This window comes from Centroberyx affinis, unplaced genomic scaffold (genome assembly GCF_046629955.1).
Source record: "Centroberyx affinis isolate AG114_WGS23_722 - 3 ecotype Tasmania unplaced genomic scaffold, CSIRO-AGI_Caff_v1 ptg002746l_1, whole genome shotgun sequence".
Classification (NCBI taxonomy): domain Eukaryota; kingdom Metazoa; phylum Chordata; class Actinopteri; order Beryciformes; family Berycidae; genus Centroberyx; species Centroberyx affinis.
In genome coordinates this window covers 97270-113113 of record NW_027280910.1, presented here as the reverse complement: position 1 = coordinate 113113, position 15844 = coordinate 97270, and the positions used below count along the sequence as shown (strand labels likewise).

The 15844-nt window shown below is 43.0% G+C and overlaps 3 protein-coding genes across 4 annotated transcripts; all 3 read right to left on the bottom strand.

Annotated features, from left to right (window-relative positions):
- On the bottom strand, nt 1-2101 carry slc52a3-2a (solute carrier family 52 member 3-2a). The gene is made up of 3 exons (XM_071535680.1): nt 1077-2101; nt 554-677; nt 1-210 (listed from the first exon to the last, which is right to left on the bottom strand). The coding sequence occupies exons 1-3, from the start codon at nt 2099-2101 to the stop codon at nt 1-3; spliced, it is 1359 nt and encodes a 452-aa protein (XP_071391781.1).
- A 2957-nt stretch (nt 2102-5058) lies between these two features.
- On the bottom strand, nt 5059-9069 carry slc52a2 (solute carrier family 52 member 2). The gene is made up of 4 exons (XM_071535676.1): nt 8940-9069; nt 7539-8397; nt 7231-7354; nt 5059-6769 (listed from the first exon to the last, which is right to left on the bottom strand). The coding sequence occupies exons 1-4, from the start codon at nt 9067-9069 to the stop codon at nt 6560-6562; spliced, it is 1323 nt and encodes a 440-aa protein (XP_071391777.1). The 3' UTR covers nt 5059-6559.
- Nucleotides 9070-10607: 1538 nt separating this feature from the next.
- On the bottom strand, nt 10608-15745 carry LOC139657728 (uncharacterized). 2 transcript variants are annotated; one of them, XM_071535675.1, is made up of 3 exons: nt 15587-15745; nt 13884-13950; nt 10608-13690 (listed from the first exon to the last, which is right to left on the bottom strand). In XM_071535675.1, the coding sequence occupies exons 2-3, from the start codon at nt 13942-13944 to the stop codon at nt 11082-11084; spliced, it is 2670 nt and encodes an 889-aa protein (XP_071391776.1). In that variant the 5' UTR covers nt 13945-13950; nt 15587-15745; the 3' UTR covers nt 10608-11081. The 2 variants fall into 2 exon arrangements, with proteins under 2 accessions (XP_071391776.1, XP_071391775.1); XM_071535674.1 differs by lacking the exon at nt 15587-15745 and adding an exon at nt 14395-14824.
- Between the last annotated feature and the right edge of the window lie 99 nt (nt 15746-15844).

Genomic DNA, 15844 nt, shown 5'->3' with positions numbered 1-15844 from the left:
TTAGGGACATTGTGTGGTGCATGGGTCTCCTGATGAGAAGAAGCTGTACACACTGACCAGTGGAAACATCGTGACAGCTCCCAACAAGGAGCCTAACTGGACTACTGCTCCACAACACACAAGAGCGCTGTGGCCCTCGTCACGCAGGATCAGTCCGATGATCACCTTCACATAGGACAGAGCGAGAATGAAGACGATCCAGGCCAACACCTGAGGAGCAGAGGGACAGGAAGGTGAGCTTGTATATTTAGGAAAAAATGTGAAAAAAAAAATGGCATCTACTCTCTGAATAGCACATAATTAAAACAAATTATTAAGTCTTTTTAAATATACTAGGTCCCCAGTTGACAAATCATCCTTTACAAATTGGTTTCTCTGTGTTTCAGAGATATTGAATGATTAACTTCAGGTAGCAATATTTTCCAATATGGATATGAAACCTGTAACCACCTTGCCTAGAATCAAACTTTTCATTTTTCCACTTCTGAATAAGGTAAAGGCAGGTTATGTTTAGCATTTGAGTAAATGAAGCCTAAATTAACAATGGACTCACAATGAGGACGCCTCCTGAGGAATCATTGACCAGCAGCGGGCATGGACTCAGCACTGCCATGCTCATGATGTACGCTCCAACTCCACTGCCCAAGACTGTGAGAGCTCCCATCAGCAGTAGGGACCTGCGTTGACAAAAAGACACCAATTATTTTATGAGGTTTTGGCTGTTTCAGTGTATTGGGTGAACAGGTTGGATTTGGTAGCCAGGCTCTATTATCAGGGAGCAGAACAAAACCATACAGAAGAGTATTAGGGCCATTGTAGGTTTTTTTTTTGTTTTTGTTTTTTTGTTACCACAGCGTGAAAAAAACCCTCAGAAATGTGCAAGAAGAAACATTGAAATTTGCAAGAAAAAAGTCTGAAATTTCTCAAATTTCTGAGTTTTTCTCACAAATTTCTGACTTTAGTTTTTTCTCAGAAATAAAAAAAATAATGTCACTTACAATGGCCCTAATGCTCTTCCGTAAAAAAAAACGTCTTCATGTTCTTAGAAAATTCATTGGACCGCAATCCAAACCAACCTTATTGGGAAGAACATGGCGATGAAGCAGGCCAGAGGGTTGGACACGGCAGCCATGGTGGCTGACAGGTGATAGATGTTGTTCCCGTAGGGCATGCAGGAGTAGGACTGCACCGAGGGAAGCACCACGTTGGCCAGGGCGTTGACCCAGGCCAGGATGACGAAGATGTAGAGCACCTGCATCCAGCTGTAGGCGCCGGTGCCAAAGCTGCTTCTGGGGTTCACGTTCCCCTCTCTGTACGGATCCAGGATCATGGGTTTCTCCTCGGCCCACTTCCTCTGTTTCTGAGCTGCGTTGCCTTTCTCTTTCACCCCGTTGGTGTAATGACCGTTAGTGTGCTCCCGGGCCACAGTGGGGTGGTAGTTCAGCAGCAGGAAAGCCAGCAGGCACACCAGCATCATGGCGCTCAGGAAGAAGAAAAACGCCTCAGCTGAGAAGTTGGCTGGCTGGTACTGAGCCCGCAGTTCAAAGGTCACAGCGCTGTGGGAGCTGTTGAGGCTGTGGTTCACCGCCTGTGTACTGTTCACACAGTGCACCACCCCGACCCCCTGGACCAGAGCCACGAGGGCAGGCAGCAGGCCGCTCACACCCTCCCCAATGTAGTAGGTGGTGAGATACTGGGGCTTGAGGCGCATCATGAAGGGCAGGAACGTGACGGAGGAGGTGCAGTCGACGGCAGAGAGGAAGAAGGTGAGGACCAGGAGGGCTACGCTGCGCGGGACGCCCGCCACCTCCACGCTCTCCCTCCAGAAGAAAGCCAGCAGGAAGCTCGCCACGGTGCCCAGGGCGATGATGGCGTAGATGACGGCCGTCTCGCTGAGCGCGCCGGGCCGGAAGCGGTGCATCAGGGTGACGAAGAGCGGGCCCACGTTGGCCATCTGGATGACGACGGAGAGGTAGGAGGGCAGGTACCAGCCCTCCGGGATCTGGGGGACGATCAGGGGCAGCTCTACCCACAGGCCGTTGATGGACACCCAGGAGCCCATGCCAAACAGGCACGCCAACAGGTGGGTGAGCAGGGACATGATGTCGAGTGGAAGGCCGCTTTATGTGCCACAGAAGTTCTAAAATTAGATAAAGAAGGTCTGTGAATTACATGACATCAGACATTATATGATACCTGATAAGTTTCACTCCAAAATGAAGAATGTGACACTTAGTCTGACAAAATACTATTTAATAGCACAGGAAGGTGAGCTTGTATATTTAGGAAAAAATGTGAAAAAAAAATGGCATCTACTCTCTGAATAGCACATAATTAAAACAAATTATTAAGTCTTTTTAAATATACTAGGTCCCCAGTTGACAAATCATCCTTTACAAATTGGTTTCTCTGTGTTTCAGAGATATTGAATGATTAACTTCAGGTAGCAATATTTTCCAATATGGATATGAAACCAGTAACCACCTTGCCTAAATAGCACTGAAGTTACTAGCTAACTTCAGTGCTATTTAATACCAGTGAAGTTACTAGCTAACTTGAGCCTTTAACTAACAAACTGCCTGGTATCATTTTAAAGGATGTAATTATCTGTGTTTAAAGTACTTTTAAATATTAAACACTGACCTTTCCATACTCTCCTCCCATATTTAATAATGACAAGATAAAACTGATCGCTTTTGGGAAATTGAGTCATTGCAGCAGCAAAGAGAAGGACATAGTTAACGATAGAATAAGTAAAACATCTCAAAGGCTATGAAGCAAATAATTACAACACAAAGAATGACAACGTAAACTCACATGTCGCATCACAGATTAATGTCTCATCATGAGCAGGCATCTCTTGTTTGCGGTGTGTGACTTATTCCTACATTTGGTTAATGTTTACTCAGTCTCTCTGGAGCGAAGCATAGTTAAACCTGTCTGTTTTGCAACCTTTTTTTTATTAAAAATCTTGTAATTTCCTAATGCACGTGCCCTGTGTCTTGTCTGTACAATGAACAGTGCTGTGCGGGTGCAGATTATTCTGCGTTACCAGGGCAGAGGGCATCATGTGAGCTGAAACATGGCATGGGCCGTGTCCCAAATTTCATCCTGGCCAGTTGTTTTATTTTAGCAAAGGCAGTGCTGCAGGTTAAACTTGCTTAAAACATCAAGCATGCAGTAAGGTAAACATGACCACCTGCTGCTGTGGTAACGTACACAAGTGTTGCATAACCTGAGAAAACATCTGACCAGCACATTGTTTATTGAGAAGGAAAAGGCATGCGGTGGAAGGGCTTTGATCAGTGAAGGAATGAGAAAACAATAGTAGGAAATTCATGCATTATGTTAGAGGAGTGTGTTCAAAGGTGAATGTAACATGAAAAGCAAGTATTAAGTAACACTGTTAGAGCTGATCTCAGGTAACGTAGAAGCATAATTATCACATTGTTATAAAAAATCTATTTTGATATTGTCAATTTAAAAAGTTCAGTACTGATTGAACTGTGTCACTTGGAATATGCATATTGCACTATATGAATAATGTGGGATCATTAAATAATCTCTTTAAAGCATCAACATACTTCCAAGAAACAATCTACATGAAAATAATAACTGAGCTTTCAATAAAAAAATTTCCCCTGTGCTATATATAAAATTCAAGCTATTAAAATTGGTGTTTTCATTTGCAGAGAATAAAGAAGGAGGTGTGCATCCTTGCAGATACTCACATGCTGTTTGGTCGAGGGGCTGGAGGTTTCTGCAGAGAGAGAAGTCAAAGTCCTGTGCAGTAAACGCCGTGTGAGCCGGGGGATTAAACCCTCCTGGGGCCAGTGGGTGTGAGAGCTTTTAGCCAACCGTGACACATGCCTGTTTAACTGGTCATGTCCTTAACCTGTAATAAATATGTTGTCAGGACGTTCAGGTTCATCAAAAGACATCACACGCTGTGATCTGCAGCCACGTTATTATCACCAACGACTTCTTTTTCTGTTCTCAGTGAAAACAACTCCTGAGTGAATCTACAGAATTCAGTAATTCTCCTTAAGGGGATCATGGGAGCTAAGAGGTTGGAAATGAGTTGTGTGTGTGTTGTGTGTTTTCACCATTCAGTTGCATTTCACATTTCAGAAGTTGACTAAAGGGTAAAAACAAAGCCATTATACAAAGAACATATATTAATTTGGAAAAAAAAAATTACCTGAATTTCATTGCAAAGGAGTACACACTCTTACTCTTACTTACTTACTCTTTAGTAAAGGACTTAAATCAGAATTGTCAAAAATCTATTTACGTTAAAGCAAGTAATCAATTTGTCAGATTACATTTGAAAGATTTCATATTGATATCTATAACGAGTCAGTGTTTAGTATGATAATGCTTAGTTTATTGTGACACATACACTTACTTTGAGCACAGCTGGTCCCATATTCATCTTAGAACAGCAATTTTCATCTGACATAATTTTGCATCTTGAGTCAAGTGAATTCAAAGAAATACAAAAAATGTAGCTGCACTCTAGTCAAAGCATTTTGACTTCCAATAGTCTTCTTCAGGCATTTTTCTGTTGCTTCTCCTTTTGGTTCAAGCAGCTGGTCAGTATTTTGGATGTGTGTCATGGCAATTCAAAATACTGTATGTTGACCAGTGATCCTACACCAGCAGCATTCCTTTTCTGAATACTATCATCTACAAGTGAAGGGATTACTTAAATTAACAATAAAGTCTATCAGCACTGTGTAGTACCATCTAGAGGGAAATTGACAATATTGCAATGTATAATTATCTAATGTAACCTTTTCTCTATTAGCTGATTGATCTATTATTAGTCTAGATGAGAGACAATTTCAAACTGTTTATAAGTTACCCCACTGCCAAAACTCTTCTACAGTGTGTAACATCAACAATGAATTGTACTCTTCCATCAGTACACATGAGCATTGAGTTTTGAGACTTTCGGCTTTAGCATCATGTTTAAAAAAAATAAAAAATAAACATGCAGCAAAAGTTTGTCTGTTTTTCCAACAAATCTTTATTGTTTTAACAATCATTTCACAGCTACACTTAACACCAGCCGTTTGATATCATGTCCCTGGTATGTTTCCTGCTGAACTGAAAGTGTGCATGATAATCAGCTGAAAAAAGTCAAACATCAACAAAACAAAATGAAAGCTGAGGAGAAAGGTTACAAACGGCCACCGTCATGAAAGGTATGGTGAAAGAACCATTAATCACGTAGTTTACCCTTTGTTAATCAGTCATTTAAAATCAGTACAGAGTACTCACCATTTCCACACAAACCACGAGTATCTTGCACGATGAAGTTAAGGCAAATTTCCGATACTCTTCTTTCACAGAATTCTTAAGCATTTAGTGTATTTTATAAATGTGATGTACTGTAGCAGCATGTTAAATAAAATGACTTTACAAGGTAGTAGTGCATATCAGACATATACATTGTTATTCCTTCATGAACTGAAATGTCACAATCCCTTGTTACCAAAACTACAGAAGTATTGATGAACTATTCACTATTAATCTGCTATTCAACAAAGCAAGGTATTCTTCCCTTAACATGACATAATCTTACTGTACATCTGGAATGATTAAAAATCCCCCAAAATTATCAGTTAGTTTAAAAAATGTTAGTAAAAAACATTATGACAAACAACACACAGCCAGATCTAAAGGAAACTGAAATATCTAAAAGTCATATTTTAAGTTAAAATTTCTCAGGCATACACAAATAATTTTGGCATGAAATCAATGAATGTCACTGCATGTAATAAGTACATCTACATCTATGAATTACATATTTCAAGTCACTGCATTACTATTTTTCAAATACTGACGGCCACAGCAGAAGTGAGTTGTTCATCTTATTCTGACAATGTCAAAACTTGAGTCACCTGTTTGTGAAATCTATACTCTTTCTTTCATCTTTATGTGGAATGATGTAAAGTGGAAGAGGTAGACAGGCGTTTGAAAGTGGTAATCAAATAGCCACTATATTTGAAAAAAAAAAAAAAATTAAAACATAACTCGCAGTGGGATGGCATACAGTGCCACTGTACTTTCTGATTATGAATGTTTTTTGTGTGTTAGGCCCAGGAGCAACCAGTGTGGATGAATAAGTTACTGATTCTGTCCCTGAGTAAATCATACTTTTCACATGATATGAAGTAGTGGGAAAAAACCAACAGCAGCTCTGTTAGTTATTGTAAACAACTTCAACAACATAGAGATTCATTATAAAATACCACACAAAGCACTTGTGGTATTAGGCATTTTACATCCCCTTGGCCAATGTGCAGCAACTCAATGCTCCCATTATCTGGGAATGCTCTTACTTACACAAGCTCCCAGGCCTCTTAGACTCTTTGACTTGGGAGAGGATGCCTCACCCGTGGCATGATACCCAAGAAAGATTAGGCCGATCTGGTGCTCAACTCAAGAACCCCAAAACGCAGGGGGAAAACAGTCATCTCTCCCGTGAGAAATGAACAGGAGCTGTGTGTCCAAAACAAGCGAAACCCAGAGAGAAACCCCTCGTTCCCCGCTAACTGCAGTTATCCACGCATTCCTGAGACCTGGCGAACACGTGATAGACGCTGACCAGGGGGAACATGGTGAGCGCTCCGATGAGGGAGCCGGCCTGGATGGAGATGCCGCACCACAGCAGGGCGGCGTGACCGGCTTCGTGGAGCAGCGTCCCGATCACCACCTTCAGGTAGGAGAAGAGGCCAGTGAAAATAATCCAGGAGATAACCTGCAGAGGAGGGGGCACAAACGAGTGGTTAAAGTCAGCGGTACAGGGGAAATACAGTTGAAACCAAAGCATCTATGTCAGTGACTCTCAACCTTTTTCATATCAAGGACCCCTAATTTAGTCCACATTAGAGCCACGGACCCCCATTTGATGAGATTTTGTCTCTCAGACCCAAATCTGAGAATATTTTTATTGTTAGATATGATTTTGTCCAGAAAACTATCTCTATTTGTAGGTAGAGAAATAACAGTGAAACTATGATCAAAATAGTCATTCTTCTACATTCTCTGATTGTGTTAACTTCTTGTAAATGAAATAATGCTGACGTTTAACAATTCATCAATTTGCTAGGGACCCCTTGGAACCCCGTCAAGGACCCTTGTTGGTCCCCGGACCCCACGTTGAGAACCACTGGTCTATGTGTTAATGGTCTGATGTGAGAAATGTGTGTCTTCACTCACCACTAAAGCCACACCGGAGGGGCTTCCCAACAGAGGGGGACAGGGGCTGAGTGCTGCTAATGCCATGAGATAGGCAGCAAACACTCCTGCTCCCAAAGACATGAACCCAAGACCAGCGGAGGACCTGGAAGACAAAGCGGGGACGATCACAAGACTGCAGTCAAAAGGTTTTCACAGGAAAAAACAGTCATAACTATCAAATGTAAGAACTGTGCTCTTACAAGGGTTACTAAGCTCAGTTGATGTACAAAAGCTGAATTCTGTGATTATTATCCTTTGTCATTCAATCACTCCTCATATTTTCTCACCTGAGGAGAACGAACATAGCCACAAAGCAGGCCAGAGGGTTCGCTATGTTGCCGAGGACCACAGAGAGGTGAAAGGTCATGGTGCCGTAGGGCAGACAGGTGAAGCTCTGGACAGACGGCAGGACGCCGTTGGTGAGGGCGTTGGAGACAGCGAGCAGCGCCAGCAGGTAGATGTTGCGCGGCGTCCAGAACGTCTGGACAGGCGGCTGTTCCTCCAACTGCACCTGGTCCTCGGACACGGGCGTCCCTCCGTTGTGCAGCGGGTGCGTCTCATCCCCGTTCTCCTTCGCTGCTGTGGCGTCGGCGGGCTCCTGCTGCGGCGGGTCTGGTTGTGATTCTGTCTGTCTTCGCGTCAAAGCCAGGAAGCTGAGGGCCGAGACTGACAGCATGATGAACAAGAACCAGAAGAAGTTCTGGGCAGGGAAGCTCTCTTCTAAATACTCGGGTTGCACCGTGCCGTTCACCGTTTTACACTCCACCTTCCCCACGCCTTGCCCCAAGGCCACAATGCAAGGGAACAAGGCGCTGAGGCCCTGTCCGATGAAGAAGGTACGAATATACTGAGGGGGGTAACGGAACATGAAAGGCAGGAAGGTGACGTTGGACGTACAGCAGACCAGAGACAACACAAAGGTGAAGAGCAGGAACGGCACCGATCTTTCCTCTCCGGCTACTGTGACCGTGTGTGACCAGAAGACGGCCAGGAAAGCAGACGCCACCACCGCCAGCACCTGGATGCAGTGGATGAGGAGGCGCTCGTTCAGCCTCCCTGGAGCACAGTGGTGAGTAATGGTGACTGCTATCGGACCCAGGTTCCCAAACGCTATCAGCACTGAGAGGTAGGCGGGCAGGTTCCACCCTACAAACAAGAAAAGGTAGTTATCAATTATGTAAATACCTTGCAAATACTGCAATATTGCAAACATACAATGTATGCCAGTGCATTATTTGGCCTTGAACTTGTACTTCATATATAGACTACATGCAATAGCAGTGAATTACAACATGGGAAAACAATGAACTCTATTTGTCACTCATCATCAGGCAGGCATCAGTGAAACAGTTAAAAAAATCTGAATAATTTGTTTAGTTGTGTAAATGCAGTGTAATACTACTAACTACAACGTATTCTACACATTGGTACCATTAATATTCATTACCTAGGAACAGTGGCTGAACTATTAAACAACATAAAAGTAGCTATCCTTATCCTGTACACCTCAATGGAAAGATAATGGCACTAACACCGCCAGGTTCCTACTCGAGCCACCCATCGTTGAGCTGGATAAACGCGTCAACCAAAAGGCATGTGTTACGTTAAAGACAGGCAAAACTCCTCCCCGCCCGATTTTTAATAAACAACAGACCAGGTAATGTAAAAGTCAACTCTGGCGCACTGACCTTCGGGCAGGACACTGACAACCACCGGGAGCTCAACCCACAAACAGTTGACCGAAATCCAGGAGCCCATGGCGAAGAGAGCCATCAGCCCGTGGGTCACCGCCTCGCTGCTCCACCAGCTAGCGGACATTGTTGCTAACTCCGGGAGGAATTAAACGATGTGTGTATGTCGTCTGACTTGTTTCTGCCCGTTGACGCCGACAATGTGCGTCCACACGCCGCAATGTTTCCCTACAAATCCATGACCTCGCCGGGTGGCGTCGGCGAGACAGTAGAGGAAAAACAAATGAATGGTGTAGCGTTACGCAAAGTTCCCGCCCCTTGTGGTGCATTCAAGTACTCACCGTGAGCTCCGACTTCAGAGTTCCACAGTCATAAATACGATACGTGACGTATTCAAGTGCTTTTGGTCGGAAAGAAAAACACTTCTTGCAATAGACCCTGAACAAAAGTCGTTTTTTGTGACGGTTTTATTTTATGAATGAAGTAGTACTGGGCCACTTCGTGCTGCAGAGGCAGAATGAACGAGATACTCTGCATCAGGTATGAAAATCATGTTGTAATTTGGTTAGTGGCCAAAAGTAATATGTGCGTGACAACTATAAGTAAAACAGTGAGTATATCACATCTTTGCAACTCTGGTATCCCTGCTGTTGCACGTTCCTCGGTCTTTCGGTCTTACCGTAAATACAGGATTTCAGGTAGCACTTGAAGGCAGCATGATCACAGAGCCACTCGTAGCGCTGAAAGACAAGGGGGCGGGCATTTCGAGAAAATGGATGCGTTCGTTTTCTCTCTCCTCCGGTCCGGGGGACACATCAACAACAGCATCTCTGTCAAAAGCAGACGGGGTTCCTAAATGTTTCCATGCCAAGCCCCCGCCCGAACAGATTAGACCACGGACCTTTGATTGCTAAGTTTCTGATGATACATTTGATTTAGTACAGCACTGAACAACTGTTTATCTATTTATACTGTAGCTGGGGAGATAAGTCAAGTCAAATATATTTGCATAGCCCTTTAGCACAGTTACAGTATCAAAGGGCTTCACACCCATGTTTCAACACAGTAAATGAAAAACAAAATGAAAAACTGTGGAAGAGGATTCAACCTAGAGATTCCTATGACATTCTCCGACTGACCTTCAAATCAAATAGCAGTGTAATTAAACTATTCCTCATTTTGTAGCTGGGACCCCTCAAACCCCCTCCAGCTTCTCAGTGGGGTCTTGATCCTTATTTGGACCGTTGTTGACGTTAAGAAAAAATTAATCCTAGTGCGTTGACTTTTGACACAGTGACCCCAATAAGCCCCTCACAATCATGACTGCTTCCCTCTTTTCTTGAGCTCCTCCCAGTCAAGTCTTTCATAAGCATGAACTCACTGACAGAGCTGATGCAACCACAAATGCCCTTCACACACACCTTTACATCTGAGAAATATACTGTATGTGAGACTGACATTCAGTCAAACCAGCTCACAATCAAAATACAACTAAAGCTGTGTTGATTTAAAAAAAAAAAAAATGCATATCATCACAATGATCCAACTCAAAAATAAATGACTAGGTATCGGGGTATGCTTTTCTAGTTTATCATGTAGGTTGATGATGTAACTAAAATGACAACAAAATGCAAAGTAAAAAACAAACAATTTTATTTTGCCAGTGTTTACATGACACCTTTTAAGTCAGCAATAGAACTACTGACTGTCCTTTGAATGATCAAAATGAGCTTTATGTGCTATAAAAACAAAAAAAGAATTAACAGTTAACTACTTTTTAGCAACAAAAATGTCAACTTTCTATAAAAGCCAAGTGAAAATACAGTGGCATACAATTTGGCAATGGTAAATATGAGCATTACATAATATCAAAAATATATAAGCCACAAAACCAAAATCTTTTTTACTAATGTTATCAACAAAATGTACAGCGCCTGTTAGCTGCATCTGCGATAAACTGAGCCATACATGTAGTTTAAATGGGAGGAATGGTTGAGGTCACTGCATGCTTTCTTAGCTTGTGAACACAGAATCATACTGCCGAGTCCCACATCAACATCATTTCTGTCTAGTGACATGCAAGTCATTTATCATGTATCTATACCTCAAATGAAAGCTTTGCAGCCCAAATCAAAGCTCTCACGCGCTGCTGCTTCCACTCGGACCAGTTTGAGCCTCTGTTGTCTGTTGTGCAAGAACATGCTTACTAGGCTTTGTCAGTTTAGGGGCCAAGACAAAACAGTACCCAGGTTTAACCCGGGGAAGTGCGAGTTTCAGTTTAGCAGCCATTACTGAGTTGGCGCTGCCTAGCTCATCCAAGTTTGGGTCATTGTTGTTAAGAACCATTTTCTGGTATAAGATCTCACACCGAAGTGCTTCCCATTTGACAGCTCGGGGTTTTCCGTCGAATCGCAAAAGCAGTTTGTCGACGTCCTGCCGCGTCTTGCAAGGTCCTCCATTTTTGCTCACTGTAGCCATTATGTACTCTCTGTCCATGTTCTCCGGTACATGGTCGGTTTCATTTGGATCGTGTCTCCAAGTATTTCCCCCCATCATTTCTTTTTTGTAGAGTCTGTATGCTTTTTTGGACTGATGGGATCGGTCACCTTTTCGGCCGACGAGGGCGCTCTTATTTGCTGACCAATGGGGAGATTCCTCGAAAGTGTCTTCAGCTGAATCAGACAGGTGATCGTCTTCCTGAGAGCTGCCCGAGGAGTCATTTTTTGAGGAGTGTTTGGAGGCCTTGTCGGGTCTTTCCGTCTTGTATGGGTACGCGTGACCGAACGGATATTCTCCCATCAAGACAGAGAATGTGCAGCTTGTCATTTGCAAGCACACATCTGCTGGTGGACTTTGGCCATATTTTCCTCCTGGCAGGAAATCCCTCAGGTTTTCCTCAGTAACAGCAGCAACCACCTTTACCATCTTCTTCAAAAAGGTTCTGATCAGGTCCCTGTCTGTGTGCCATTGACCACAATATTGGAAAACCCTGTCAAAGGTTTTCTCTTGCAATGGGGTCTGCAGAAATACATTCACAATCAACTCTGGCTCCAGGAGTGTTGAAGGATCTTTGGACCACTCAAGGAGCTTTTGGTAGAGACAGAGTACGTACTGGCTGAAGAGCGAGTATTCCCCGACACTTTTCAGAAGCTGCCAGTAAGGACCAAGGATTTTGCAGTATATGATGGCCAGAACACATACAAGGCTCTGGATGACATTGTCAGCAGCATCAGCAGTGACACTCTCCAGAATGACATTGGGGCAGTCATCGTTGTTCAGTAACAGCAGATCAGAGAAGAAGAGGGCGATCTCTTTGTGATGGTGAATAAGGCCCGCTGCAGCTTCAAAGTAGTTGTTGAATCGGTTCGACAGATTAACCGCAAGTCTTGAGGGGTTTTTCTTTTCTTCACAGAAAGCCACCCAATGCTTTCTGTAGTTTTCCTTAGCAGGGGCACGAGGGCTTAAGACATCACAAACCATGTGGATGTAACGTGAAGTGGCACTTTCTGAGAAATTCACAAACCTCTTGAATTTTGGATTCCTGTCACGGCCCAATTTTTCTCCAGTGGCCTGCATGATCTCTCTTTCAAAGCTCATAATCTGCTGCTCAACTGCATCATGTATGTCAACAAGGAAATGGGCATTGTAGTGTAAAAAAGCCAAAGGAGAAACCAGTGAAGTGTATGCAGTAAGCGATTCAATGTTTTCCTCAAACTGCATCATGGCTGGATGCTCTTTGCATGTTAGAGCATATTGATTTTTGAGAAGATCCATGGAAACTTGCTTGGACGCATCCGTTTTCCCACCATACACACTTGTCAGCTTTTGGACAGAAAGCATAGCAATGTCCAGCAGGGTTAAGGCTTCTCCTTTGTCATCTGGAGTTTCATCTTCACAATTGGATTTATCCAAATCTTGATCACTTCCATCACTTGATGTGAAATCTTCCTCTTTCACCTTCATCTTTTTTTCATCTGATTCAAGGTGAAGAAAGGGCCTCTCTTCATCTTGCATAATTTCATAACTGTCATATTCCTCCTTTATTGTCACCTTTCGATAATTTAGCCACTGGGTTTTTTTCAGGCGTTTCTTCGCTATTCGACGTACATCAACTTTGTTCGGCACCAGTTCAAATGGACTTTGAAGTAGATTTTCCCTTACTGTATTCCTCCTATGACTTCTTGTTTCGTAACTGCGATAATACAGTTTCAGCTTTTTTATCTTAGGCCTAAGGAATTTATTTGCTTTGCGAATATCCCCATCTTTACAAAACTCAGGATTGAAATTTCTAAGCCAAGTAACTAAAATCACTGGGTCAATCTTTTCCCTGGCGACAAAGTTAGTCAACTCAAGGATCAATCCATTTGTGACTTCGATAGACTTTGCTTGCTCTGAAAAATCTCTCACCTCCAAAAGATGTGCTCGTTCAACTCCAATGCTATCGCATATCGGGCCAACAAAATTAAAGTTTGCGTCTGATTCCAGGAAGGTCAGCCTTGCATCACTTCCCAGACTCAATGTTGTTGCAATGCCTGTTTCAATCAAACAACGAAAGTCAGCCGACTGATGCTCTGGGAAGATCTTCTGAAGCCATTCCATGATACTTCTCCATGGAATATTGTTGTCCTCTTTCATAAGTCCTACTTGAATCAAAAGTCTGTTTTTGCTGGGTGCCTTATCAAGCTCCAATCCTTCTCCTGTTTGAGGACCGAGGAAGTCTGCAACAAGCTTCCAGAAGGTGTCATCTCCTGAAAAACAGATAAGTTGGAGAGTGATGAGAAAAATATTGGTTGATAATATAAATACTGTTTTTCGGGAGTGAACATCCAAAAATGTACCATGCTGTCACTCGTGTGGCAGGTAATTATTGATTTCACTGAGACTTTAATGACAGGTTTACTGCATGACAAGTTATTTTAAATTAAATGTTTTCACACTTACTCAGATTAGCCTCTGTTACAGCTGCCTTCCCAGAAAGAGAGAAGTCTTGGTCCTCCTCCATTGCCAACTGTTTTAAAAAGAGAGATAGGCATGTTTAAATCTCTGACATCTAAAAACACAATAGCTTCGAGGAATTATGTATGAAAAATGAAAGCTATTGCAAATTGCCAGCCATCGGTATCATCCATGCATCCATTTAGTTAGTACCTGCATACCGTAAAACTTCAATTAATAGCCCGGGCTTTTATTTGCTTCAAACACTGAACTCAATCGGCCTATATTTGGGACAGGCGTCTATATGGGACAGGCCTTTAATTCCTTTCGCACAAAACTCTTGCTCAGCAAAGATGGGAAATACTATCAAATTGTTTATTTAAACCAGTATGAATATTACTTGTATAAAAATTAGGCTATCGAATAACATATCAATTACGAATCATTCATTTGATCTCGCTCCGAGAGACAGCACATCTAGGCCAACCTCATGCACTGAAAATGTGACAAAATTCACCAGCTCCTCGGTGAAGTGCCTGGCGTCTTGCTGGGCAGCAGTTGCATGTCTTCTGGCAGAAAAGTTATTGCGGTGGAGGAATCTGTCAAGCCAGCCAGCACTAGCAGCAAAGTCCTTCCCATCCCTGCCGTCACTCACGGTGGCGTAGATTTCTTTAGCCTTCATCCTGATCATTTTACGGGAGACTCTGAGATTTCGTGCCCGCATGCTGTGGATCCACTCGCACATGTTTAGCTCCAGCTCATCGCTAGCCTTCTTCCTCCCCCCGCCGGGTACTCTGGCCCTTTTACCGTCTTCCTCGGACAGACGTTGAAGTTCAGCTTTATTTTTTCGCCAGTCTCTCACTCTCTTGGGATCAACGGAGAAATGTCTTGCTGCTGCTTCTCCTGAGTTTTGTTCAGCAAATTCGACAACTGACAGCTTGAATTTCAGGTCGTACTTTTTTCTCTGTGCCGCCATGGCGATCAGCAAAAGTGACTGACGTTTGAATGCAAGTAAAAAAAAAAACAAAAAAAAAACTGCTTCTTAGCGTCAATGGCAACCGGCTTCTAATTGAGACCGGCCGTTTTTTGTCAAAACGTGTAGCCACATCCGGGCAGTAAAAGGGACTCGGCTTTTAATTTAGGTTTTACGGTAAATGTGGTAAAGACTAGGGTAGCCCACCCTGTCGATTAGGAAAATATATCAGAATAGGCTATTAAATGGTCTAACAATTTAAATGACAATTCCAGCATGATTTGAGTTTCTGCATACATGCATGCGCAACGCTGAGAGATGGTCCGTTTAAATATACCTCTCGTGCTCACTCACTCCCATTCAGTTCCGAACGACTGAAAACCAACTTCTACCAGGCTAACTTCTAATTCGGTCGGTAAAGGTAATCCATCGGCGCTGGGTACACAATCACAATATTTTGCGTTGCAGCAGGACGCTAACGACGAACTTTTACATTACGTTATCACCGTTTCATATTAATAAGCGCATTCGGAGTGTTTACTTCGGGTTTCAGCTTGTAAACAATAAGAGGCAAAATGCCGGGGGCTGAGGAGGCTATGCACCGGACGTTTGGCGGAGCGTCCGGCCCATTCTTTTCAGAATAAAAGCGTAATTTCTACAAAAGACTGCTACAAGGTAACCTAGCTAGCTAATGCTATATGCTAGCCCTGGAACAACTAGCACCAACTTTACACACCTTGCTGGCAATGCAGTATCTTAACCACAAAAACTCGTGCAAAAATATTTCTGATAGGCGTTGTAGCGCTAACGTTATATGTTTGAATATCTCCACATGATTTGTAACTATTGAAAGCAAGCATTAGAAGTATAATTTCTCACCACGACTAAAAACTCGTCTTCTTCTTCGCTCCCTCTGTCACAACACATGTAGAGTTTGCTGTTGGGAGCCAAAATAGTGGATGAACATGTGATTGGCCGATTTTTAGGGAAGGCG

What these genes read in the sequence shown, in the direction of transcription:
- slc52a3-2a (XM_071535680.1), bottom strand. Translation starts at nt 2,101, where the DNA reads ATGTCCCTGCTCACCCACCTGTTGGCGTGCCTGTTTGGCATGGGCTCC. An exon ending in GCCATGTTCTTCCCAATAAG is followed by an intron (nt 678 to 1,076) that starts GTTGGTTTGGAT and finishes TTGTCAACGCAG; the next exon opens with GTCCCTACTGCTGATGGGAG. An exon ending in CCTCAGGAGGCGTCCTCATT is followed by an intron (nt 211 to 553) that starts GTGAGTCCATTG and finishes TCTGCTCCTCAG; the next exon opens with GTGTTGGCCTGGATCGTCTT.
- slc52a2 (XM_071535676.1), bottom strand. Translation starts at nt 9,069, where the DNA reads ATGTCCGCTAGCTGGTGGAGCAGCGAGGCGGTGACCCACGGGCTGATG. An exon ending in TGTCAGTGTCCTGCCCGAAG is followed by an intron (nt 8,398 to 8,939) that starts GTCAGTGCGCCA and finishes TCTTGTTTGTAG; the next exon opens with GGTGGAACCTGCCCGCCTAC. An exon ending in CCTCCGGTGTGGCTTTAGTG is followed by an intron (nt 6,770 to 7,230) that starts GTGAGTGAAGAC and finishes CCTCCTCTGCAG; the next exon opens with GTTATCTCCTGGATTATTTT.
- LOC139657728 (XM_071535674.1), bottom strand. Translation starts at nt 14,622, where the DNA reads ATGTGCGAGTGGATCCACAGCATGCGGGCACGAAATCTCAGAGTCTCC. An exon ending in GGCACTTCACCGAGGAGCTG is followed by an intron (nt 13,951 to 14,394) that starts GTGAATTTTGTC and finishes TTTTTAAAACAG; the next exon opens with TTGGCAATGGAGGAGGACCA. An exon ending in TGTAACAGAGGCTAATCTGA is followed by an intron (nt 13,691 to 13,883) that starts GTAAGTGTGAAA and finishes TCTGTTTTTCAG; the next exon opens with GAGATGACACCTTCTGGAAG.